This window comes from Endocarpon pusillum (assembly GCF_000464535.1).
Source record: "Endocarpon pusillum Z07020 unplaced genomic scaffold C708003, whole genome shotgun sequence".
In the NCBI taxonomy this organism is placed as follows: Eukaryota; Fungi; Ascomycota; class Eurotiomycetes; order Verrucariales; family Verrucariaceae; genus Endocarpon; species Endocarpon pusillum.
Window position 1 is genome coordinate 103,712 of NW_006913540.1, and position 22,693 is coordinate 126,404.

Here is a 22,693-nt window from a genome sequence, read left to right on the forward strand (position 1 = left end):
ACTGGGATGGGCATTGCGTTGCAGTGCACATACCTGACCAGATGAAGGGAAGGCGAAGGCCACTTCCAAGGGCTGGCTGGCTGGATCTCAGCCATGTGTCGTGCTAGCATGACGACTCCTCTTCTAGAGGACCTTGGTCTAATTTGGACTATGTAGATTGTTGTACTACTACTGCTACCACCACCACCACCACCACCACCACCACCACTATCACGTTAGCGAGCCGATACCCAAGAACAAATGCAATGCAATGCAGATCCGATCCGATCCGATCAATCATCTTGTCCCACTCCGGTGGAGCGAAAGTCTTTCTTCCTTACAACTCCGTGCTTCTTAGTTTCAGGGAACCGGTGCAGGCTGCTGCCAAAATCCACGTCTGCATAAGAACACAGCTGTAACTAGGAGGGTATTGTTGAGGCGATGCTACGAAACAAGCTGTTTTCTCTCCTCGCTCTCCCCCCCCTCCTCGTCGTCGTCCTTCTTTTTCTGCTGCTGCTCGTCTTCTTGTCTACCGTCTCCGCCTCCTTCGTCGTCCCCACTTTCTCCTTCCGTGCTACCATCTTCCCCATCATCATCCTCGTCATCATCATCTTTCTCCTCAGCGGACTCCGACTCCGAATCCGTCTCCGACTCCGTCTCCGTCTCCCCCTCCTCATCCTCAGACTCTTCTCCCTCCCAGCCGCAGCCGCAACCACCCCTTTCGCGGCACCGCCCAATCCCACCGCGGCGACCTTCTCCCTCCTCAACGCGTCATCCAACAGCGTCCCCGCCGCCACCTTCCCCTTGCCCGCCCCCCAGCCCGTGACGCCCTTGTCGGCCTTGTCGACATCGACATCGACATCCCTGAGCCCCGCATCCGGCTGACCAGGGTCATGCTGCCCAGCATCAGGCCCTTCCGCGTCTCGGAGGGCGAAGGCGCGCTGGGCACGGGTTTCGGGGCGAGCAGTAAGAGCGACGCAAGCTGGGTGGAGTGCGGGTTGGAGAGGAGGGCTTTGAATGTGCGGGCGCGGTCGCGCAGGTCGTACGACGTGTCGTGTAGCGGGTTAGGAGGTGGATGTGGTTGTATAGGAGGGGGATCGGGTGGGTGTCTTTTTCTTTTTGCGATGGCTGGTGTTGTTGTTGTTGTTGTTGTTGTTGTTGGTGGTGGTGGTGGTGGTGGTTTATTAAACTAAAGGATATGTATTAATATAAGAATTTTGAAGGGCTATCTAATGATGCTATTTATAGATCTATAACCCTAATAATTAGCCTGATACAGCTAATTTAAGGTTTACTCTTATAATTCACTTTTGGTGTTCTTAACGCTAAGGCTGCAGGCAGGTCTTAACGAATTTTGATGTTCTTAACATTAAGGCTGCAGCACTCTTCTATAATTTTGATGTTCCTAATGCTAAGACTGCAGAAATAACCTCACCGCTAAACGCGGGTATCTCTTAACGCTAAACTCAGCAAGAAAGGAGACACCTACAGGTGGTGGTGGTACTTGAATGCGGGCTCCTGCCCTTGCTCCTGCTCCTGCTCCTGCTCCTGCTCGAGGTTGGGGGATGGCTGGTTATTACTATTGTTGTTGTTGTTCAGGTAGTGTAGATACACCTTGGCGGCGAGGAGTAGGATCTGCTGTTTCGCTGGCTCGGATTCGTCCGCGAAAGCCGAGGCCAGGATCCTCAGCACATCCGGGGCGATGTTGTTCTCTGGCTCAATGGCGGCGTATTCGCCCACGAGCCAGATGATGCTGGCGCGTGCCTCGGCACTGGTGGTCATGTCCAGGTTCTTGGCCAGTCGGATCACGGTTTCCTTGTGCGAGGTGGGGTCTTGTTGGATGAGGTGGCGGATGACGGTCAGGGCCTCGGAGACGAGGAGGGTGTTGTTTGGATTCTCGGAGATCTGCTTCAACAGCACTTTGAAGCAGCGGGTGGATGTGCGTGGGTCGGCCTGGGCACAGCGCCCGATTGCTCGCACGCTTTCGCGGATGAGGTCGAGGGAGGTGCCCTGGGCGAAGTGCTCGAGCTCGGAGACGATGATGCTCTTGTGATGGAGGCCGCAGTGGGGGAAGATGATGGTGAGGAGTTCGAGCTTGAGGCGCCACACGTTGGGGGGGTCGGTGGAGTGGATGAGGAAGCGGGAGGCGTAGGGGACGAAGAGGCGAGGTGAGATCAGCGCCGTAGACACGATGTTGTAGAGTGCTACCTGCTGGATGTCGGAGGGCGCGCGGAGAAGCGCGATCAATGGGCCAACGGCGTCTTTCAGGTATTCAGAGGTGCCCAGGTAGAGGAAGCAGCTTACGACGCTGATGATGACGGCGGAATTTCTGCTCTGCAAGAGCGGCTTGCAGGCTCTGAGGAGAAGCTCGAGGTCGGGGTCGATCACCACTGCTTGCTCTCCGGTCTCAACCTCCTCGCCCGGCTCGTCTGCGTAGAAACCCTTCCCTTCGACCTTGGTCACCCGCTTCGTGCGGCGAGGGAAGCAACGTCTAGAATAATTCATCAGCAACTGAAGCGTAGCCAGCTGACTCCACTCGTCCATGTCGACCAGCTTGCGGACTAGTTCCCTGTAGTGCTTGTGGATGAGGTCAATCCGGTCCGGACAGAGCTCTAGGAAGGCCGACACGGCAGGCCCCACCACGAAATACTGCTTGTCTCCCAGCAGGATCGAGAGACATTCGAGCAGCTGTGGCAGGGTGTTGGGATCGAGTCGATAGCATTTCGGTATCGCCAGTGCCGAAGCCTTCCGAACGTGGGGACTCATGTCCGCACAACCGCGCTTGATGGCCAAGGACACGATCTGACTGATCACTGGGACTCGCATACCCGACATCGTGCGTAACGCCATGGCTCGTACTTGGGGGTTCTGGTCGGTGAGCGACTTCTGGATGGCATTGACGGATAGCAAAGCCAGATCCGGGTCTGACTCGGCGTAGTGGAGGAGGTAGATGTAGACGAGCTTCTTCACCTCGATGTTCGGATTGGCCACGTTCTTGACCACAGACGAGAAGTATGGAAGACATGGCTTGCCCTGATAGATCATCTTTTGCGGATTAGTCGTCGTCTGGGGGGCCCATGATTAGTTGTTCCTACCGAAACCACCTTCCGCAATCCCTCCAGGATATCGCGGTCATTGCGACTATCAAGAAGCCTCTGGAGTTGAGCGAACGGTATACTACGGCTTGAAGGGCCAGACTTGGAGCTTCGGCCAGCATTGGCTGACTGAGCTGCCTCTATGGTGAGATCTCGTGCTAGGTGGTGAGAGTCAGCGTGGATGGTCCATTCCCAGAGCTTGCATGATGCAGACCATTCTCCAGCATGGACGATATTCTGGAGATCGATTCCATTGCGGGCTACTTCCTTCGACCTGTAGGACCGCATATATCAGATCGAACTTCCATGGCCTGGCATTGCGTGTGGTTGTACTACTGTAAGAATTCACTGGAGACTGACATCCTGGATCAAATATGTTTACGGAGTACATGAGTTCCGCCGTGGAAAGAAAGTCTTCTCTTCCGCTCCACCCTTCTAAGAAAACTCCTCTTCTACCCATTGTTCATTACATAAACCATAAACCTGGCAGCAACGGTTTGATGCGAAAATCAGAACACTCCCAACAGACGGTGTTATTCAGTGCGCAAGCGGAAGCCCAATAACAATAACACCATATGCCATGTCATCAAACTGGAGAATAAGCTCTCTTCACGATGAAGCGTGTGGTGGTGTACTATGACACTGCACCAGAGCTCTTAGAAAGCCGGCTACGTGCTCAGCAGGGAAATACAACTTTGATTATCTGTTCGTCCAAAAAGCAATATCTGCAACAGCTCATCCCGTTTCTTTCCGTTCGCCAGCCAACGCCAGCAGTTGCTTTCAAGGAGGACACTGAAGCTGAGGATACATGTCAGAGTCAACGACCACACTTTCTCCTGGACCCAACGCTTCAGCTCATGTCAATATCAAAAGCAACGAAGCTTGCCTTCTGTCCTACGATCAACACACTTCGCGCCTATCTCTCGAGTCTCGCAATCCTCGATCACACCAAGTCTGCTCCACGAGCATCGCTCATGATAGTAGATCTTATCCTGCTTCATCATGCCACTTCAGAGTTCTCCGTGCAGGGTCTGATGCGCTCGCTTGCGTCTGCTGTCGAGGCTGCTGCTCGGAACCAGGTCGACCTGCAGCTGTGCGAATGCAGGGACGTACATGACCTCGAGAATCCTGATCGCGGAGCAAGGCTCTGGGACGCACAGGTTCCGTTGCTGAGCGGATCAGTGAGGCTGAGAGATGAAGATGCTGGATGGTCAGGAAGGGTAATTTCAATCAGAACGATCGTTGGGAGATGGTTCGAATTCGAGAAGACGGAAGAACCAAAAGATGACCGAGCCACCGAAGATGAAGAAATGCTTGTCTGATATAGGCCTTGATCACTCAATTGTACACTCTGATGCCAGTGAACGCCGTGTGGGTATCCTCGTGGTCAAGATCATCGCTCATAAACTTCCTGGCTCCTAACGCCGGCCAACAAATGTCATATGCATTGCTCCATTTCGGTGATGTAGAGCTTGATATGCGACTCGAGCTTCATGTACTCATCGTGGGCACTGTGCACCTCATGCTCGATATTCTCTTTCAGGTCGGCCATCTGTCCCAGTCAGTAAACGCCAACAACGCATCAGCTAGGTATCAACAATCGGCTAACCTTCTTCTCGGTCTGCTCAATCCTCATCCGTCTTCTTTCCATCTCTCTATCCTTCTCGGCCCTTTCTTCTCGCAGTTGTTGTTGAACGCCCTTCAGCTTCTCCATCCGTGCCTTTGCCTCTAGCTCTTTCTTCTTGGCCTTTGCTCTTGTCTCTTCTGTTCGTTCTTCCCATCGCTTGAGTTGCGTTTGTAGCTGCTTCTCATAGTCCTCAATGTCCTTGGCCTCGTTGGTGCGTTCTGCTAGCTCTTCCCGACTCTTTGATGCTCGAGCTTCTTCCTCTTCTTCCTTTTGCAATTCGATGCTAACCTCTTCCAGAACCTTTACGCATGACTGGACGTCGTTTTGCACCCCAGTGAAGGTATCACCGGAAGTTTGTAGCGCTCGGCTGCGACGCTCGAGGTTGTCAACCTGGGCTTTTTCTTGCGAGAGTTTCCCCGAAAGCTCCACCAGCGAGTCTTGCAACGCGGCCGGACTCTGCAACACGTATGGTCGAAGTTTCTCGCTTTCTTGTCGATTTCTCATCAACCTCTCAGTCTTTTCCTCCAACACGGTCTGGCTCCGAGCTTTGTCGGCTCGCACTTTCTCGAGCTGCTCAGCAATTCTCTTCTGGTCGTCTTTGAGTTCCAGTAACCGTGCTTTCAGTTCATCATTTCTCTTCGCCTTTTCCTTGCCAACGCTCTCCATCGCCTTTCGGTTGCGTCTCATCTCCTCCAACTGTTGCTCCATGTCCTGATTCTCCAGGTAGAGATTCTCAATCCGCGCTTTCGTTGCCTCGGACTTTCCAAAGTTGTCGTCGACGACAGCGCATTGTGACTCCTTGAACCTGATGAAGTTGATGGTGTATGAGAAGATCTTGATCAGGCGGTCATGTGTTGGCCGAAGCAGGTCTGAGAATGAAAAGTCATGAATGCCGCACTGGAGCAGCATGCCACGCAAGCTAACGAAGAAGCCCATCAAGTTTCTTGTGTCCACCGGGACGATCTCGATATAGTCCCCACAGACATCCTCAGCAGCAGCGCGCATAGCTGGATCAATGGTGTCTCGAGTAGCGTTCATCACAAGCTCGGCGATCAGTTCGAAGATCATCTGGATGTGCTGTGGATTGGGCTTCTGGAGGTCGGCAGGCGTACATGGTACTCCGATGTCGCTAATGCATCCTGCAATCTCTTTGTCTGACTGCCATCCGGTCAGCGAGGTTTCTGGGCACGATGCATTGCGAGGCTCATAGGCTTACCAGGCGCATGAACAGATCTGGATCATCTTCTTTCTTCTTGCTGCGCTGTTGCTGCTGTGACTGCGACGATCGAAATTGTTGACTCATTCTCGCGTTATAGTTGTAGTCCATATTCGCGAAAGATATGATGGACCGCAATGATAATGATATTGTAATGATAACGATGCTGCAAGCTGCTCTTTCCTAGTTGTAGGAAAAGATGTCTAGAACCGCATGATTTGTTTACTACGTATGTGTTTATGTGTTTATGTGTTTCCACTTGTGGCTTAGCTTGACGAGATGTGATGCAACTTGCCAAGACATGACTCAGCATTGAAGATTCCGACTTCAACATCTAGAACGGTATCAGAGAACCAAATCACAACCTGGACAATAAAGCGACCATAATGGCAGAGACCACACCACCTGCATCACACGCCACTGCCCCCTTTGACATCGTGTCCAAATACCACTCCCTACTCTCCGCCGATCCGGACCTGACTCCTCCCATTGCCGCAATCGAATCCCTCATCGCCCTCCTAACCGCCTCTCCCGTAACCACCATCTCCGAGACTCTCGACCTCCTCTCCCACTCCTCCGCAACCTTGCGCTCCTCCATCCCCAACTGGATCGCCCTCTCCGCCGGCACCGACCTCTTCCAACGCTACCTGATCCAAACCCTCAACCGACCGGGCGCCCTTGGCAGCGGCGGCGACTTCGGCTATCTACGCCAACACCTCCTCAGCAATGGGCGACTGTTCGTGCAGCGGGCAAAGAAAGCGCGAGCAAAAATAGCAGATGAAGGCCGCCTTTTCATCCACGAGGGCTCTACGATCCTCACCAACGGCGGCAGCCGGGTGGTAAGCGCCCTCCTCCTGCGCGCAGCCGAATCGCAGCCCAGCGGACCTCGATTTCGCGTCATCTACGTCTTGCCTTTCGTCTCCTCTTCGAAGACGCTCGGCAAAGCGGAAGGAGAAGGACACCCGACCATCACACTCCTCCGATCCCACTCCATCCCCGTCGCCTGCATTCCCTACGCCGCGCTCGCAACCGCCCTCCCGCTGATCGACCTGGTCCTCGTCGGCGCCGAAGGCGTCGTGGAGAACGGCGGCATCATCTCCCGCCTCGGCACCCATCAGATCGGTCTCCTGGCCCGCTCAGCGGGCAAACCAATGTACGTCGCCGCCGAGAGCTACAAGTTCGTCCGTCTATACCCGCTGGGGATGGGTGACTTGCCGGTGCGGCAAAACATCATCAATTTTGAGCCTGTGGACGAGGAAGAGGAGGAAGAAGTATGGGCGGTGATCGATGGGAAGGAGGAGAAGAATGACGGAGCGGAGAATGACGAATCAGATGCTGACGCAATGGGAAAGCGCAGGCAGGGTAAAGAGATCACGAGCCTAGAAGACGCAGTGGACTTCACGCCGCCGAATCTCATCTCGGCCCTCATCACCGAGAACGGGGTCTTGACGCCTAGTGCGGTGAGCGAGGAGCTGATCAAGCTTTGGTTCTGATGGCTGTCGAGTATGGGCCCTAATATTTTGGAGGGATTGAGGGGACTGGGATGAAGAGTCAAGCGTTTAAGCTTGGTTTGGCTGCAGAGCCCTCTCACGCATGGGAGTCTGGGCTGGTTGTTGGCGAGAAGCAGGAATTTTCAAGCATGGCATGCCTACTACCAGCGGGGTTCGAATGGAATGTGCAAAATGTTACCATCACCTAGTAGAGGCTATGGTTGCAGATTTCTGTTTGCCATACCATGTCATGCCAGCCAGGCAGCCAGCCAGGATGATCGCTCCGAGCAGATATAGTAGGGGGAGACGGAAGATTCAGGGATGAGAAGCTAAGAGAGAAATACCAGGGCATGGAGGAGACGCACGGTAGGGTACTGTCGCTGGAAGGGAGCGGGAGGAGATGCTGCTTGAAATGATCGAGCACGCAACATACCATACAGGGAGAGCTAATTTCGCTTGAATTGACGCATCCACGATTCGATGTGAAGATCTTGGTATCATTTGAGCGCATGGATTATGAAAAGATTCATGTTTCGTCACAATCTTGACCTTCGAAAATGATGGCTCCTTCCAACGCCTGGCTTCGCTACGCTTCGCTACGCTTCGCTTCGCTGGTTCATACCCAAACCATCAATGCCGATCCACTTCGCTGTCGCCGCGCAATGGCCTCGGCTATAAATCATGCCTACCCAGAAAACCCACTTTGCCTGGACCAATTTACACCAGACCTTCCAATTCCCGCTCCCTCATCCTCAGCGCTTCCCGAATTCCATCAATCTCTTTCTGCAATTGCACCTTCCTCTCTGCTTTGTAGCTTTCGCCATCTGTCGTTGGTGTATGTGTCTGCTCTGTTGTCGTTGCTGGTGATTTTGCCCGTCGCAGAGACGGTTCCAGCTGCATTTCGTCCACCGTGGTTTTGGAGCTTTCGCCGCCGGCATCATTCTTGTGGCCATTCGCGAGATGGTGCTCTGCTGAAGCGTCTGACAGAGATAGGTGTCGCTTTCTGCTGCTACCGAGGCCGTTAGTGCTGACGGTTGAGGCTGAGGTGGGCTTGTAGCCAGTGAAATCGATGGTGGGAGGTGAGCGTGAAACTATTCTTTCAGGAAAATTACCAGCTTCCGGACTGGGCTGCTGGTCTTCCCCATTGATCGTGCTTTTCGGACGCGCTCTTCGGTGCTGAGGTGGTCTTCGCTCGAGGTGGACGGGCAGCGAAGGAGCAAGGTAGGGCGATCCAGGGGATGAGGTTGTATTCCGAGGATCGTTCGACCTCAAGGCCACTTCTTGTGAACCGTCACCTAATGCAGGGACAACCCTCTTCCTCCTCTTGATGGTGGATTTCTTCATTGCTGTGGGTCTATGTGCACCATGGAGCTTGTGGTACAGGCCACAGGCATTGCAGATGGGATGTCCGGCTTCGTCTCGCCTCCACAAAGGGGTCACGGTGGTTCCACAATTCTGGCATGCTACCAACAACGACGTACCGCCTTCCGGTTGGCCTGGTTCTTGTTGTACATCAGTTTCCCATTCAGGTGGAGAGGTCTGCTCAGGGTCTAGGACTGTGCCTTCCGACCGGTCGCCGTCTACTGTCGAGCTCTCTGGTGTATCTCTGGGTGAGGGCTCCGGTGTTACTATCACATTGGTTGTTTTTGCAAGGCGGTTATTGAATGCTGGACAACCGCTGCAGGTCTCAGCGCCTCCGGCGCCGTTGCATTGTCCGCCTCCTGGGCATGAGCCTGAAGAGTGCTCTGGCGCTCTGTACGACCCGGACGGCTGCTTTAAATGATTCGATACAGGAGACTCGGCAGAGGGTGACAAACTCGACGGACGGCCACGCTTGCCTGCTAAGGTGGAAATTGTGGAAGGAGATGGTTTTTTGAAATTGGTGGGTCGGGAGTGGTTGCGAGCTTTGAGATAGAGACCACATGCATTGCAGATGATAGTTCCTGTCGGTGATCTTCGCCAAAGAGGAGTGCTGCTGGTTCCGCAATTGCTGCAATACGTTAACAAGCCACCGACAATGCTAGAAGAAACGTGTATTTCGCACCTGCAGGTTTGTCCTGAGAGCGCTGCCTGGCCATTGGTGACCGATGGAACTGCAAGGAAGTCGGTTGAGCGATCATCTAGAGAAGGGCCATGTGTGTCCACAGTCCTGAGTCTCTCGTCGCTGCTATCACCACCGCTTCGTCCCCCCCGTGCGGATGAGACCAGTTGATGTGCCGCATCTAGATCCTCTGCTGATGGCTGACGAATAAGGTTTGGACCTCGTGTGAACAGAACCGCTGGCCTCCCCATCTGCTCCGTTCTTGGCTTCAATGTAAGCATTCCTGCTGCCTGGGTGTTCTCTTCAGATTAAATGTGCTGAGAATAAGACTTCATGGGTGCTTCATCCGAGTGTTCTAGGGTCCTAATAAAGACTATGAAGACTCCGGTGATGTCTGCCCCTTGGGAACCCACAACTGGATGTGATCAGGAGGATTGCTACCTTAGTAATTTGAGTGCAGGAGCCTTTCTCCCTACTGGTTCACTGAGTCACCCAGGATTCGATAGTACGGAAAGACGGGGTCTTGGGTACATCCAAGCAGTTACTAGCAAGCGCAGAATTGTTCAAGGCCGGCGCTGGTAGGGGACCAAAGGACAAGTGCAGATTCTGACGTTGCAACGTCAGAATCTGCGTCCGACGCAAAGGTTGGAAAGTGAAGGAGAACGCTGCGTAATCGGGTCTAAACCGGCTCCTATTGGCTGTTGGAAAAGCCCCTTTGATCTTGGCGCTGCTGGTACTTGGCTACTAGGGAGTGGCAGTAAAAGCATTCATTTCGTAGGGAATCCAGCAACAACAACCTTGATTATATGGTTACTTCTCACAGGAACTCTACTACACTGATACCATCAATGTATTCGACGGGTTGCTTGGCATCGACGGTTGAGATGCCACCATGCGCCTTCTCAGACAGCGTCCCTTTCCAATTCCTTCATGCTCTCTCGAGGCCCAACTATCGAAGATGGCTATCGTACATGTAGAATAAGGAAAGCCTTATCTCAGCGAGTTTATGTTCTGCTTCCAAAAAGGCATAATACCGCGGGAAACACGGTTCTGCGAATACAACCTATGGCAGCCCGCCTGGCAGACGTCCATCTCCCTTCTTGGCCCCGTTTTATCATACTTGAGAGCAAACAGTTTCTTCAGACTTGTTCTGCGCCCCATCCAGCGTCTGCATCTCTCATGTTCGAGGGTGGTTCGATTTGGGGTGCGAATTCAAGGGCACAATAGGCCACCCCAATAATGGCCACCACCAGTCCGGCAATGAGTCGAAGTTTATTGCCCTCAATGATAATCGACCCGACAAACACGTAGACTGTAGTAGCGTGAGCTTCAGCTGTTGGCCTCTGGATGCCACGACTCACAGAAACCACGACCAAGGAAGGAGAAGAGGAAACTCGCGTATCGAGGGAGATAAGGTGGAACTTGAGGTAGGAGCTCGAGGCCTCCGATAGCTATGGAGACAGTCAGGTATTCAGTTATAGAGTATTTCACAGACTTTAGACGGACCAAGGCCAAAAAGTATCACATATATGCCCGTGATCGTGTTGCCTCTGTTGCGGAATCAGCCTGCTGTTGAGGTTCGAATATCGCGGGTTGGTATACATTGTGAGATGTGGGATGAATTGACTGATCCCTGCGGGCCACAAGCATCAGCTTCCTAATCAGGTACACTGGTTTGTCCTCGAGATCGCGCGTTGTGCGCAAGCTGCGCGACAATGCAGGGCACGCTGCTTACCACCCAGAATCATTACAGCACCGACCAACAGATTCACGAGACGACTGAACAGTTGAGTTAGCAATTTCTTCACAGTATGATCTCCATGCAAGGCGCGACTCCTCAATGGAGCTTTTCGACCAGATCGAGGCGGCATACAAGATGTTTGAAAAGTCCATCGCAACTGGGCTTCGCAGCGTGCTAGGTTCGAGGGAATAGCTTCGCCCCGAGACCTTGTCCCTATTAAGGCGATTGTAGTCGCAAAGGAACCTGGACGCAGATTGTGACACGTGGTAGAACACAGAGAAAGGGAGGAGAAAAATGAAGATTGAAATGTGGTCAGAGATTGTTGCTCCTTTTTGGCACTTGAGGTCCGAGTCGCATCAGGATCTGCGTGGCAGCTTGACGAAATCCCTTGGCCTTCTTCACAGCACAACTTCTTCTTGAATGCACATCAAAGGGAGTATGTGAAAGCTTCTACTCTGATACGGAACACTCTGATTTTAAGATACATATATATACATATACATACACATACATTCAGTCTTCAGCCGGAGATGCGTCTAGAAGGTTTAGAATCTAAACACGAAATATTAGAAAGGATTCCTGAGTTTCTGCTGGCCATCGGCCCCCCATAGAGAGAGGATGGGCCGATCTCTACCCAGGATGAGACTTGCTGATTGGAGTGAAATAGGCATACACCTCTCACGTTTGATCTGATCTTACTAGAAGAGTCATTTTTAAGGTCGATGACCTGCTCTGCTGTTGAGATAGCATCACGATGACTATATGCTAACCGTCAAATATCTACAACCTGGCTTTCTCGTCTAATATGTTGTCCGCCAGCTTAACCACCTCTTGTGAGCAGCCATACGAAGATTGATATCCATAACCACCATGACCATAATTATGGATGACCCAAATCCCGTTGATCTTTTCTTTCTCTACCCTGGCACCCGCAGCTCTGAGGGGCCTAAGACCAACACCATGACGAATAATGTCCAGCCCTTCTACACCAGCCCCCAATGTGAGCTGCGGACAAAGCTTTACGGCCCTCCTCATGATCCTCATCGCGAGATTGGGATCGGGCTGAGACTCCCAATTACCCTTCTGGTACGAACCACCCAGAATTGTGCCTCCACCTGTTGCTCGCATCATAACATAGACGACTTCATCCTCTCCGTCGTCACATCCTGAAATGGTATACATGGCGCCGGGATCGTTCCTGACGAGAACTATCTGGCCCCGTGCTGGGGTGACTGTACCGTCCTCGACGCCTCCTATTTTGGCAGCAGACAAACCCGTGCAGTTAATAACGACATGAGCTTTCTGCCCAGAATGGTGGGCGGTGACAGCATCACAAATGTGGTTGAAAATGGCGCGCTTGAAACTCACGCCTGCTTTGGAGCACTCTGAGACTAAGTATGGAAGATATATAGCCGTATTGATACATACCGATGTGAAGGACGTGGCAGAGTCGATGTCGTCGTCGAGTTCGGCCTTGGGGATCACACGAAACTGCAGCGATGAGCTTTTCATTCGATGCTTCAAAGGGGCAAGCTTTATACATCAGGCACTAGATCTTTCCACCATGGACTGGTCGATAGGAGTTCCGCCAACGATGATGCAGCTACTGACCCAACATCTTTCTTCCTATTCAATACGTGAGAAGCTGTTTTGAAGGTTAGAGGATAGAATTTCTCTGAATGCCAAAACTCTTACGTTGGTAGTGTACACCTGCCTCGGGATGATTGCGCGCAAGGTGCTCGAGGGCGGGCCACGTATTTCTGTCCCAGGCTGCAGCAGGTGAACCTCGCACTGAGACTCTAAGATTGCTTTAGCAGACCCTTCTTGGATTTATAGTAGGTGTTTGGTGTGACCAACGGCATATAATTGGCACCCGCCCATGGCGAAGCGTATTCAATGTGGTAATCTCCTGGCATATATTTGGCTGCAACAGTGATTTTGTATGATGGATTCTTCGAGAGCAGCAGCGCTGTTGTCAATCCTGCTACACCAGCTCTGCCACCATCAGCGGGTTCTCTTAAGCAGCGCGATTGTCGACATACCCAACAACGACAATCCTTTTCTCCGCCATTGTGGCCTTGGCAACTTCACCTTGAATAGAGCCGGTGTTTCCTATTCAGGCAATAACTCTATGATTGTTCATTGTCTATCAATGGTTGGTGAATAGCATGGAGTGAACAGACCATTATGCAATTGAAGGTATTGAACTTCGAATCGTGCAAACGTACGTGTAGATATATTTCTCTTCGCGGGTCTTTGCTGTTTCCAACTCATCACTCAATCTCTCGTCAAGCTTCGATCTGTATGACGACTCTGTCTTCAAGTGTCTGTACCACCTTCTCACGCCTCGCCGTTGTCGGTGATTGACACCATCAACCATTCAGCCTTGACAACGTTCCATACCAATCAAACTTGCTGGCCAAGGCTTGGGAAGACGTGATTTTCCGTTAACTTATTGGGTAACCGCCCCAGTCTTGCCCCACATATTCCCGTTCTTGGTAAGTCTGTGGCGCCCATACTAGCCCTGTCAGTTGGCCCCTTGTTTTTGCATTACTATGTACGTACACGAGGTAGTGGGCACTACGTAACTTCCACCCGTGGGCCGGAAGATTGGCCATGTGTCTGCTTATGCCCCCATTCTTGTCTTACTTTTTTCCCTCCTCAAGGGTCGGCATATGAATGCCAGACTCCTTGAGCAGGAGAACAAGCATTTGCGTGTTCTCAATGGCTCTGTCAAGATGTCTAACAGCGATGGCAGAAGACGTCTGCCCATCATGGTGCGTGCAGGAAGGAAGAGCCAGAAGCCTTACTGGCCGTTCATGGAACTATGGGGACTGCACAGAAGACCCATCGTTTCGGATGGTATGTGTATTGCTCTCTCAGTATGTCCTAGGGTGTGTACTAAGGTACTTGCCCGGTAGGGAATTGCCTGTTTCGAGCCTTGTCGGACCAACTATTCGATACCACTGAAAGACACGATGAGATCCGCCAGACCGTCGTCTGGTATCTCCGTGCCAATCGAGAGCAATTCGAACCATTTGTCCCCCTTGATACTGAAGACTTGGTGCGAAGCCAGCCAAACACAAGATCCAGCCGGTCAAGAAGAGCCAGCGCCGAGGATCCCTACGAGGCCTATCTGGAGAATATGGCAAAGCCAAAGACCTGGGGCGGAGAGGTAGAGATCAGGGCCTTCTCCGAGGCATACGACAGAGATGTGCTGATTCACCGGCCCACCGATGCTGGCCAGCCTTTTGACCAGATGGTCAACAACAAACGTGCTGCTGGACAGCCGAGACAATTTGTCCACGTGTCGTTCGGCGTAAGCACTCTCTGCCTCAAGCCCAAACCCCAAAATCTAACATCAAGTAGGGAGAATCAACCCATCCTCATTACGAGTCGGTCCGCCCAATCAAGTCTGCTTCGCCAGCTGCGAGCCACCCCTCCTCCACACCAGCAACACCACTGTGCGGCCCAGCCGACAAACCTCTCTCCCTGCCCGAGTACAGCACCGAACCATTGAACCAGATCCAGCAAGCCCGTCCAAATCTCTCTGCTGAAGAGCTATACTCCTTCCTGGAAAAATCCAGGAACCAACTAGACACAATCTTCGGCCAGATCATCAACACGGATCGAGAGCGAAGCTCGTCGGCGTCAGCCTCATCACAGCGAAGCTCCAGCTCCAAGAGGTCTCGAGACGACAACGGCGACGGAGAAGAAGAAGACTCAGACAACAGAGCTTCAAAGCGCGCAATGAGGCGTATAAGCCTCAGAAATAAGACGCACGCCTTCGTCACGTATATCACGCCGGCGTCTTCGCAGAGGGGGACGGAGATATCGTTCAAGATCCGTGTTGACACGCCGCCGGGTACCCCTACTGAGAACCCAGAGCCGGAAAAGGGAGCTGCCGAGAAGGGAAAGGGTGGCTCGGACGGTGAGAAGAATGACAATGAATGCGCAAAGGAAGGTGGTGAGGAGCGGGAGGGCCCCACAGTGTCGAAATCAGATGAGGAAAACGTCCCGGATACCACGGACAAATCACCCAAAACGGAAACCGAGGAAAAGGCTGCCGTGTCGGGCAAGCCCAAAGGGGGAAGTAGGGGTAGGGCAAAGACCAGGGCAAGGAATGCCTGAAGTAGAAACCAGCTGGACTGGAAACGTATGGAGGACCTCATCTGGTAGCAGCCAGATGAGATAATACCTGTATTTTATGATGCATAGCGAGAAGGAAGGAAAGCGTAGCATAGCGTAGCATAGCGTAGCATAGCGTAAACACAAGATACCCGCGGGCCTTGAGGCACGCGTTGAAACCCTGTTCACGTTAATCCCATACAGGTGTGCTTCGATGGAGGACAATCTACAACTGAAGGATTTCTGTAGTTGCACCGAAAGGATTTCATAATAATCTAGTAGGTTACGGTCTTCAATGCGCATTGTTGACCGAGTGATATGAGGTTCTTGGTTGGACAAAAAGGCATCACGTCCGGTAAAACCCTATGGTGAGGATCGTGGCGGGCACCCTGATCAAAGACCTGTCCTACGACCATCATCAGATGTTGACAAGAAAGCATATCCAGGAATTCACCGGATCGCAATATGACAACAAGGATGAGATGAGAGATCTTCTCAGGGTGCACACCGTCGTAGCTTCATAGTTACTATAAGAATATAGACAGAAAACATGTAGGGCGATTCTGGCGTCCGCCAGGTATATGCACGATCGTGGTAGGAATGAGTCATCATAGGAGACCAATCTGATGAGGGTGCCCAGCATGACAGCCCCATCGGATTGCCAGCGATTATACGTCGGAAAAGGCTGTTGTCAAATGAACGGGACCAATGGACGGTACAATGCGAATCATACCGATTTCTCAGAGCTCTGTAGTCTGACAGCCACCAGGAAGCATACAAGAAAGCAGGGAACGACTATTTATACCCTGTTCTTCCTTTTTGGCATAGGCTGAAAGAAGAGAGCACGTTAAGGAATAGGGACGACTGGGACATGAGATGAGAAACTATGAAATTAATCCTTTGGTCAGAGTAACGCACTGTATGTTGGTGGCCTATAGCTCTTGACAACGACTCCCTTTTCGGAGAACTCGAGCTTAGTATACAGGTTCACCATTTCATGTCCTGGCGGCTGACAAGGGCATCCAAGATATGGTGGATGAAGGATGAGTATTGTCTTTTGGTTGTTCCTTCTTCAACAGGTAAAATCCTTAGCTCTCCACAGGAGCGCTCGTCCCGGCACCTCATCCGGTGGTAGCTACTTCAGCTGAAGTGGAAAGTCAAGCGGCTTGAACAGAAACATGCCCTAGGGGGATTGACTTCCTGCTTCCGAACTTCCATCTTTGCCGGCCACCACGTGCATGCAGAGAACGATGAATGGTTGTTCTATTTTCATGCTACTGTCTCTTAAAAATTGAAAGGCTTAGATCTTAACACAGAATCATCTCATCATCTGGTTACCAGTCTCATCGGAGGAAACAGGCTGAACGAACAGAAAGGCAAATGGCCCCCCGAAACCCGTGATCTAGATTCCACGTCTCTAAGGCCCCGAGACTACCAAGTAGATGCAAATTTGGCGATTGAAATCTGGGTCATCTCCAAAGTTTTCTTCGGATCCGTTTGTGAAACCCTACTTTGGAATCAGGGTTCCGGGTTCCGGGTTCCGGGTTCCACAATTGCAGAGCTGCTGCTAGATCTTGCAACACATAGTGGGTTCGAAGTCCGTTTGAATATAGTGAAAAGGATCTTGACTAAGAAAGTATAATGCTATGTCACAGTCGATAGCGTAAGAAATCTATAACTGCATGAATCTCGTACTCGTCAGAGCATGGAAGTCACTAGGTGCATACGTAGTACAAAAAGTCTTGAAGTTTGTTCTTTCTTTAGTTTAGGAAATCGTTAAGCTGAGCAGTGTACGGAGTACGTAGTATAAAAGGAAGTGAGACGGAGGTCGGCACATATTTATCTAGCCTCTAGCTTACCCTTCCTGCGCCCGGATGCATGCGAGTGATGGCAGACGTCTGTACTCCATACTCATTTCATTTTCAACTAACTAATCCTTTCAACACACCTCGCTCGAGGTACCAAGGTATAGAATTAGTAGGAAGTAAGTCTGATTGGCGGAAAGTGTTAGCTATAATCAAAACTACCGTCAACCTGGTGAGGATGATCTACTACTGCGGTATCAGGCAGAAGTAACGTTAGCTCTAAGCTAGTAACTTTGAGGCAGGACAGGTAATGAGCGTCGTTACTAATACTACAAAAGCTAAGCGGTATCAATTATAATAATTTGTATGGATGATCACCAAAGAAGCTCCTAGAAGAGAGTGTGGCCATGTATATTAGTACTAGTCGTTCTTAGCACCGTGCTGACATTATTTATGTCCCTTACCGTAGAAAAGGGACACATCAACCACTCCGCCAAAAGGACAGCGCCGGTGGGTTTCGAACCACACTTAATTGATGTACCCCTCACTGACTACCGTAGTAGTACGTACTGGCTGCAAGTTGTAGTTACATAAGTAGGGCTCTCGCTCCGCCGATCCTGGAGTCCCGCCCGATGCCTGGGATCGATAGCGCATCTAGTTAGAAGACAGTCCTGCACAGGCAACACACCATCAACCGTACGCGTAAAAACCGTGAGAATTATTTTGCTGGCGAAATGCTTCTAGCTTGGTGCCTGAACGTTGGTGGACATTCCTCTGCAAGCTGCAGGAACCGCATGTCATCACTCCAGTTGGTGAAACCTCACTCCACAAGAGGAAATTTGAAGTGAAGCTCAATGCCGTTTAGGCTCGAGCCCACCCCTTTGAGTACGTAGCAGAGTGTGGCGCCTGGGTGCATGTCAAGTTCTGCTGATCATCGAATTCTTGTGTAAAAATCAAGCTGGCCAATGGACATCATGCGATGGCCGTCATTTCTCAAGGCGACCAGTATCATGTGTGTGTGTACCAATCTTCGGAGAAATACGATGTGAAGCACAGAGCTTGGCTGTAAAGATTTACAAACCCAACGGCCTCCACTGTCAGACTAAGAATATTATTACTATCGCAAAACGTCACTCCGGGTGGCTGACGTTCGGGGCAGAATATTTATTAACCCTGCAAATAGAGTCCGAAAGAGCCAGGGCATGATTGACGAGTTCGAATTCGAGCCACCAGGGTCCTGCGTAGTAAGTAGGCAATCAGTTAAAGTGAAGCTTTCTTGTAGGTCATCTGTCAATGAGCTCAAGTACTAGGAGTAGTGCATCACCCGATCACTTCCGCTGCGCAGTTGGCGAGCCTCAACTGGCTCTGTCCTAGCGAGGTGCGAGTGGTTTGGGTAAAGGCCCCCTTAGGCAATTTGTGGCTTGATTAGAATGAGCATTGCCTTCCGGTTCCAAGCTACTACGTTAAAGCCCCCAATTGGAAGCCTGAGGAGCGAGAGGAGTGTCTGGGCTGCAAACAACCCCCCAGTTCCCAGTCCCACGATTGTCGCGACCATCACTCCGTCATACTTTCACTCTTGAACCCTTTCTTGAATGAGCTGGGCGAGTGTTTACCGCCACACCAGGGATTATACACCTCTCACGACAGCAACTTTACTCGACATCACAATCAACTCCCTTTTCTGGATGTGTTGCGCCTATCAGCGATCGGCAAAGATCATCCATCGTGGCGATAATCTAAGCGAAATACCTGATCGAAATCCAACACCAATGCATCCCACCTCTATGCCGAAACTACGATCTCAGATGAGGGGGAAATAATTGGCATAAGGAGCTACGTTGGTGTCGGGATCTGGCACGAACGAGCCGCATGCAACACCGGACACTCGACGACCAACAGCAACAGCATGGGATTTTGGTCATTCTTTTGGAGAAGGAAGACATCTAAGAGTGACCAACAACAACACCCCGGCCTGGTTCAAGAGAAGATGGCACAAGCTGCGGAAGGCAGATCTGAGAGAAAAGTCGAAGGTGGGGATGAGAAGGCGTCCCGTACCAACAGCAAGCGACGCCGCATGGGTAAATCGACAACTGTGTCGCAGTCATCCTCTTCTGGCCTAAGAGAATCGATGGCAACCCCGTCTTCTGCTCAGCCAACCATGAGCAGCTCAGGGTACACTCCCGCCGACTCGATCACTCAAGCAGAAATGAAGGAGCTGGACGTTGCCGCTGGCGAACGTCGGGGGTATCAGCACAATCCGAAATCTAGCATCAGCGTCGAGCAGGAGCATTTCACCGCAGCTGGAACACCCACGCTTCATGCTAAACGCGGCGACAGGGACACACCCGTTCCACGCCGCAAATCCAGTAAAAGAAAAGCCGAGGAACAAGCGCGAGAACGAGAACTCCGCGCCATGAGCTCACCCGTTCCAACATCAAAAAGACCAACCTCTTATTCTGCTGACAGCCCACTACGACGAGATACCCAGAAAGCACCTAATCGGCTTCGCAAGCATACTGACCGATATACTTCGGAGATCTCTCTTCCAATCCCAGAGTCGTTATCGGATTTCGGCATTACATCAAACCAGACTTCCTTCAAGATTAGTGGACTAGATGTCCTGAGACCTAGACCCACTGTTCGACATAGCGCAAATCTTCACCACGCGGCGTTGAAGAGCCAGAAGTTCGCTGGAAACAGCGTAGGGCCGGTGATCGCCGAAGAAGACTACTCCTCTAGGAGAAGGATAGAGGATCTTGCAGATGGCCTCGACGCGAGGGCTCTGCGCGAGTTGATGGAAAGAGATCAGCGTCGACGTGAGAGGAAGCGGAAAACTGATCATTCGAAGTTGGAACAAAAGCTCAAAAGAACAGCCGAAAATGAAAAAGGACAGGAAGCTCGGATCACAGATCAGAGCAAAGCTGAAGAACAGAGTAAAGAAGCTGGTCCAGCGCTTGCTACCTCTCCTGCTTCACCGCATACAAGAGACGAGGGCAAAGTTATCCAGAGTGACCCGTTTTCTGATGACAACATGATAGCGCCTGAGCTGCCAGTGCCACCTAGACTCCGGCCTGGAAGCTCCATTTATACTCGCAACTCGCAAGCAAGCTTGTCACCTCCAAATTCTCCAATCCATCGGGCATTTGATGGTGCGAGCATGTCGCAGACATCAGGCCTACATCGAGAAGCTACACCAGACATTGTAGATCCGGCCGAGCCCAGCCAAAGGGCCTCTGAACAAAGCAATGTACAGTTGGGCTCATGGACTTCTTTCTTCAAACGGGGTGGGACACGTGGGAAGAGGAGCTCTGTCGATTATGGAAGGTATATGTCTGGCGAATTCTCCAACACCTCACGCGATTCTGTTTCGCGGACGCAGCCCCAAACTTCTCTGGTCGGAGCGCCGCGGACCTTCCAAAGATCTGGTACCCCACAGAGGACGCAGTCAAAGTTCAGAGAGGATTTGCCAGAATTGCCATTGTCACCTCCGGACTCCAGGGTACACTCGCCAGAGGCTGGAACCGGGCCACTCATAGTATCTGCTCCTTTCGAACAGGTTGACTCTGACCCCAATACCAGCAGGCTTCTTGCAAATAGCTTAACCAGCGCAAACTTTGACCGGAACCCGCGAAGTGGCCAGGCCATGCAACCGCAAGCGAATGAGCCTCAAACACCGCCTCCAGCGGCTGCCGCCCTATCGACATCGCTTGCCTCCGTCGACTCAGAGGCTTCTTGGCTTTCTGGAAAAGCAGCCAAGAGATCATCCTATCAGCGTGACCATCCTCTGCGCCAGAGCCAGTCATCTTTGCACCCGCAGATCTTCGAGCCGGACGTAGGGGAAGAAGTAGATGTTGCTAACGATCCTTACTTTAGCCGACTGAGCCCAGGTGAAGTGGAGAGGCGCAGGTCTTCGCCAAATTCCGCCCTACGAAAAGCAAGCAGTACCGCACTCAATATTGGGAGCGATAGCGACTCAGAAGGCGAGCAGCCGGTACCACCGATGCCAGACACGAGCCAAGAGCGATGGCACTCGGGGGTAGGGCGCCAGCCAACGTTGATCCGGCAAGCAGCTCAAGCTAGGTCTAAGGAAGGACTTCTCAAGGAGTACCAAGCTACAGACGTGGAAAGCGGTGGTGTGGAAGACGAGGCATCGGACCTTGAGTCACCCGATATCGAGGATCCAGATCTGCAGGCTTCAAGTTCACCTATTCTCCGCGCACAGAGCATCAATTTTAGTGCAGGTCACATCCGCCATATCAGCGCGGGAAGTGCAAAACTCCTCGAGATACGTCGTTCATCGATTGACTCCAAGCGTCAAAGTCTACCACGCACTGAACGGTCTTCTACCCCGATTCGAAGCACCACACTGAAAATGGAGGAATAGCTGCCAAGGGGTGACTGGCAACTTCAATTGTCGAGGCTGTGCAGAATTGGCGTTGAAGCTTATTGAATGCCGTGGACTGGATGTGCTGTGCACCATGATCCGCTCTCTCTGCACTCAGGCTGAATTACATCTTGCTTCAAGTTGGTGGTCGAGTGCCATAGCAGTTTCCCCGTGCTTCTGCTCTGTGCTGTGTACACTAAATATCGAGCAATATCTTCTTCACATCGCCCGCTATGTGCCATCAATGTCGATGATAGCTGAGATACTGTCAATGCCGTCAATGCCGTCGATGCCGAGGTTTTGCATTTTCACCTACAGCGTTGAGTTATTCTATACGTTCATTATGGACTTCGAAAGGCCACACGAAAATATATAAGTCTCAATGCGTGAGACTAGATTGTTGAAATCTTTCCGGCATGGTGTTGTACGGCTGTCATGGCCCCACGCTGCAAGAAATGAGTCTATATTTGAAATGGAGTGGTGGTCTATGTGGTAGAGTGCCACGTATTACTGCTCTTCCAATCGCTTAGAGGTGTCGCAACCGCAGAAGGGAGTGTTCGAGATGGAACGATTAGTCATCAGTACTCCGAAGATAGATTTTAATTCCAAATCACCGGTGGCATCATTTACCCCTCTATGCCTTACAGTAGCAACCCCTCTGCATAGTGATTGAACGTCACAGTGAGTAAGCCCTCGGTAGAACGCAAATTATTCAGGACGCTGTCTAATCAACTTCTGCCTGTGTTGCCATCCAACAACTCGTACCTTCTATCATTCTTACCTTATCCTCTTCCACTCGCGCCCACAATTCTCCATCCTATTTAAAGCAGCCGTTCTGGCTACCATTCGCCTTTCCCTTCCATCCAAACGTCTCTGTACACCCATTGCAAGCAGAACTCCGCGCATCTTGCTTTCGATACATCCCCTTCTTCCCAGCCTGCCTGCTCGGAAACCCTCTGTGCTAGAACCACCTCCAAGACACTACCATCCAACCTCAGTTCATCGCTTCAGCAAAACTCATACCATGTCTGACACTGGAGTTCATAACCTTGGAAGGTATGCCCCCTCCAGTTTTATGAGTGTCATTGATTTCTCTTGAAACTAACTCAGCTAACAGCAAACCCGACTTCGACCAAGCGCTCACTGACGCGGGCGATTCACTCGTCGTCCTCGACTGCTTTGCCACT

General features: G+C 51.6%; 9 protein-coding genes across 9 annotated transcripts; 4 read left to right on the plus strand and 5 right to left on the minus strand.

Moving 5' to 3' along the window:
- Positions 1-423: 423 nt before the first annotated feature.
- EPUS_06157 (uncharacterized protein) lies at positions 424-3,328 on the minus strand (the record flags this gene model as incomplete). Its single annotated transcript, XM_007788005.1, has 6 exons — positions 424-672; positions 723-961; positions 1,026-1,168; positions 1,469-3,024; positions 3,075-3,232; positions 3,289-3,328. 6 exons carry the CDS (start codon positions 3,326-3,328, stop codon positions 424-426), a joined length of 2,385 nt encoding a protein of 794 aa, XP_007786195.1.
- A 360-nt stretch (positions 3,329-3,688) lies between these two features.
- EPUS_06158 (uncharacterized protein) lies at positions 3,689-4,396 on the plus strand (the record flags this gene model as incomplete). Its single annotated transcript, XM_007788006.1, has 1 exon — positions 3,689-4,396. One exon carries the CDS (start codon positions 3,689-3,691, stop codon positions 4,394-4,396), a length of 708 nt encoding a protein of 235 aa, XP_007786196.1.
- Positions 4,397-4,512: 116 nt separating this feature from the next.
- Positions 4,513-6,028, minus strand: EPUS_06159 (kinetochore protein nuf2; the record flags this gene model as incomplete). The annotated part of the gene is made up of 3 exons (XM_007788007.1): positions 4,513-4,626; positions 4,684-5,859; positions 5,918-6,028. The coding sequence occupies 3 exons, from the start codon at positions 6,026-6,028 to the stop codon at positions 4,513-4,515; spliced, it is 1,401 nt and encodes a 466-aa protein (XP_007786197.1).
- A 275-nt stretch (positions 6,029-6,303) lies between these two features.
- On the plus strand, positions 6,304-7,410 carry EPUS_06160 (uncharacterized protein; the record flags this gene model as incomplete). The annotated part of the gene is made up of 1 exon (XM_007788008.1): positions 6,304-7,410. The coding sequence occupies one exon, from the start codon at positions 6,304-6,306 to the stop codon at positions 7,408-7,410; it is 1,107 nt and encodes a 368-aa protein (XP_007786198.1).
- A 714-nt stretch (positions 7,411-8,124) lies between these two features.
- Positions 8,125-9,729, minus strand: EPUS_06161 (uncharacterized protein; the record flags this gene model as incomplete). Its single annotated transcript, XM_007788009.1, has 1 exon — positions 8,125-9,729. The coding sequence occupies one exon, from the start codon at positions 9,727-9,729 to the stop codon at positions 8,125-8,127; it is 1,605 nt and encodes a 534-aa protein (XP_007786199.1).
- Positions 9,730-10,587: 858 nt separating this feature from the next.
- Positions 10,588-12,701, minus strand: EPUS_06162 (uncharacterized protein; the record flags this gene model as incomplete). Its single annotated transcript, XM_007788010.1, has 7 exons — positions 10,588-10,760; positions 10,810-10,899; positions 10,955-10,998; positions 11,051-11,081; positions 11,184-11,227; positions 11,322-11,402; positions 11,977-12,701. The coding sequence occupies 7 exons, from the start codon at positions 12,699-12,701 to the stop codon at positions 10,588-10,590; spliced, it is 1,188 nt and encodes a 395-aa protein (XP_007786200.1).
- A 287-nt stretch (positions 12,702-12,988) lies between these two features.
- On the minus strand, positions 12,989-13,260 carry EPUS_06163 (uncharacterized protein; the record flags this gene model as incomplete). The annotated part of the gene is made up of 2 exons (XM_007788011.1): positions 12,989-13,184; positions 13,232-13,260. The coding sequence occupies 2 exons, from the start codon at positions 13,258-13,260 to the stop codon at positions 12,989-12,991; spliced, it is 225 nt and encodes a 74-aa protein (XP_007786201.1).
- A 667-nt stretch (positions 13,261-13,927) lies between these two features.
- Positions 13,928-15,320, plus strand: EPUS_06164 (uncharacterized protein; the record flags this gene model as incomplete). Its single annotated transcript, XM_007788012.1, has 3 exons — positions 13,928-14,051; positions 14,111-14,508; positions 14,559-15,320. 3 exons carry the CDS (start codon positions 13,928-13,930, stop codon positions 15,318-15,320), a joined length of 1,284 nt encoding a protein of 427 aa, XP_007786202.1.
- Positions 15,321-19,028: 3,708 nt separating this feature from the next.
- Positions 19,029-21,506, plus strand: EPUS_06165 (uncharacterized protein; the record flags this gene model as incomplete). The annotated part of the gene is made up of 1 exon (XM_007788013.1): positions 19,029-21,506. One exon carries the CDS (start codon positions 19,029-19,031, stop codon positions 21,504-21,506), a length of 2,478 nt encoding a protein of 825 aa, XP_007786203.1.
- Between the last annotated feature and the right edge of the window lie 1,187 nt (positions 21,507-22,693).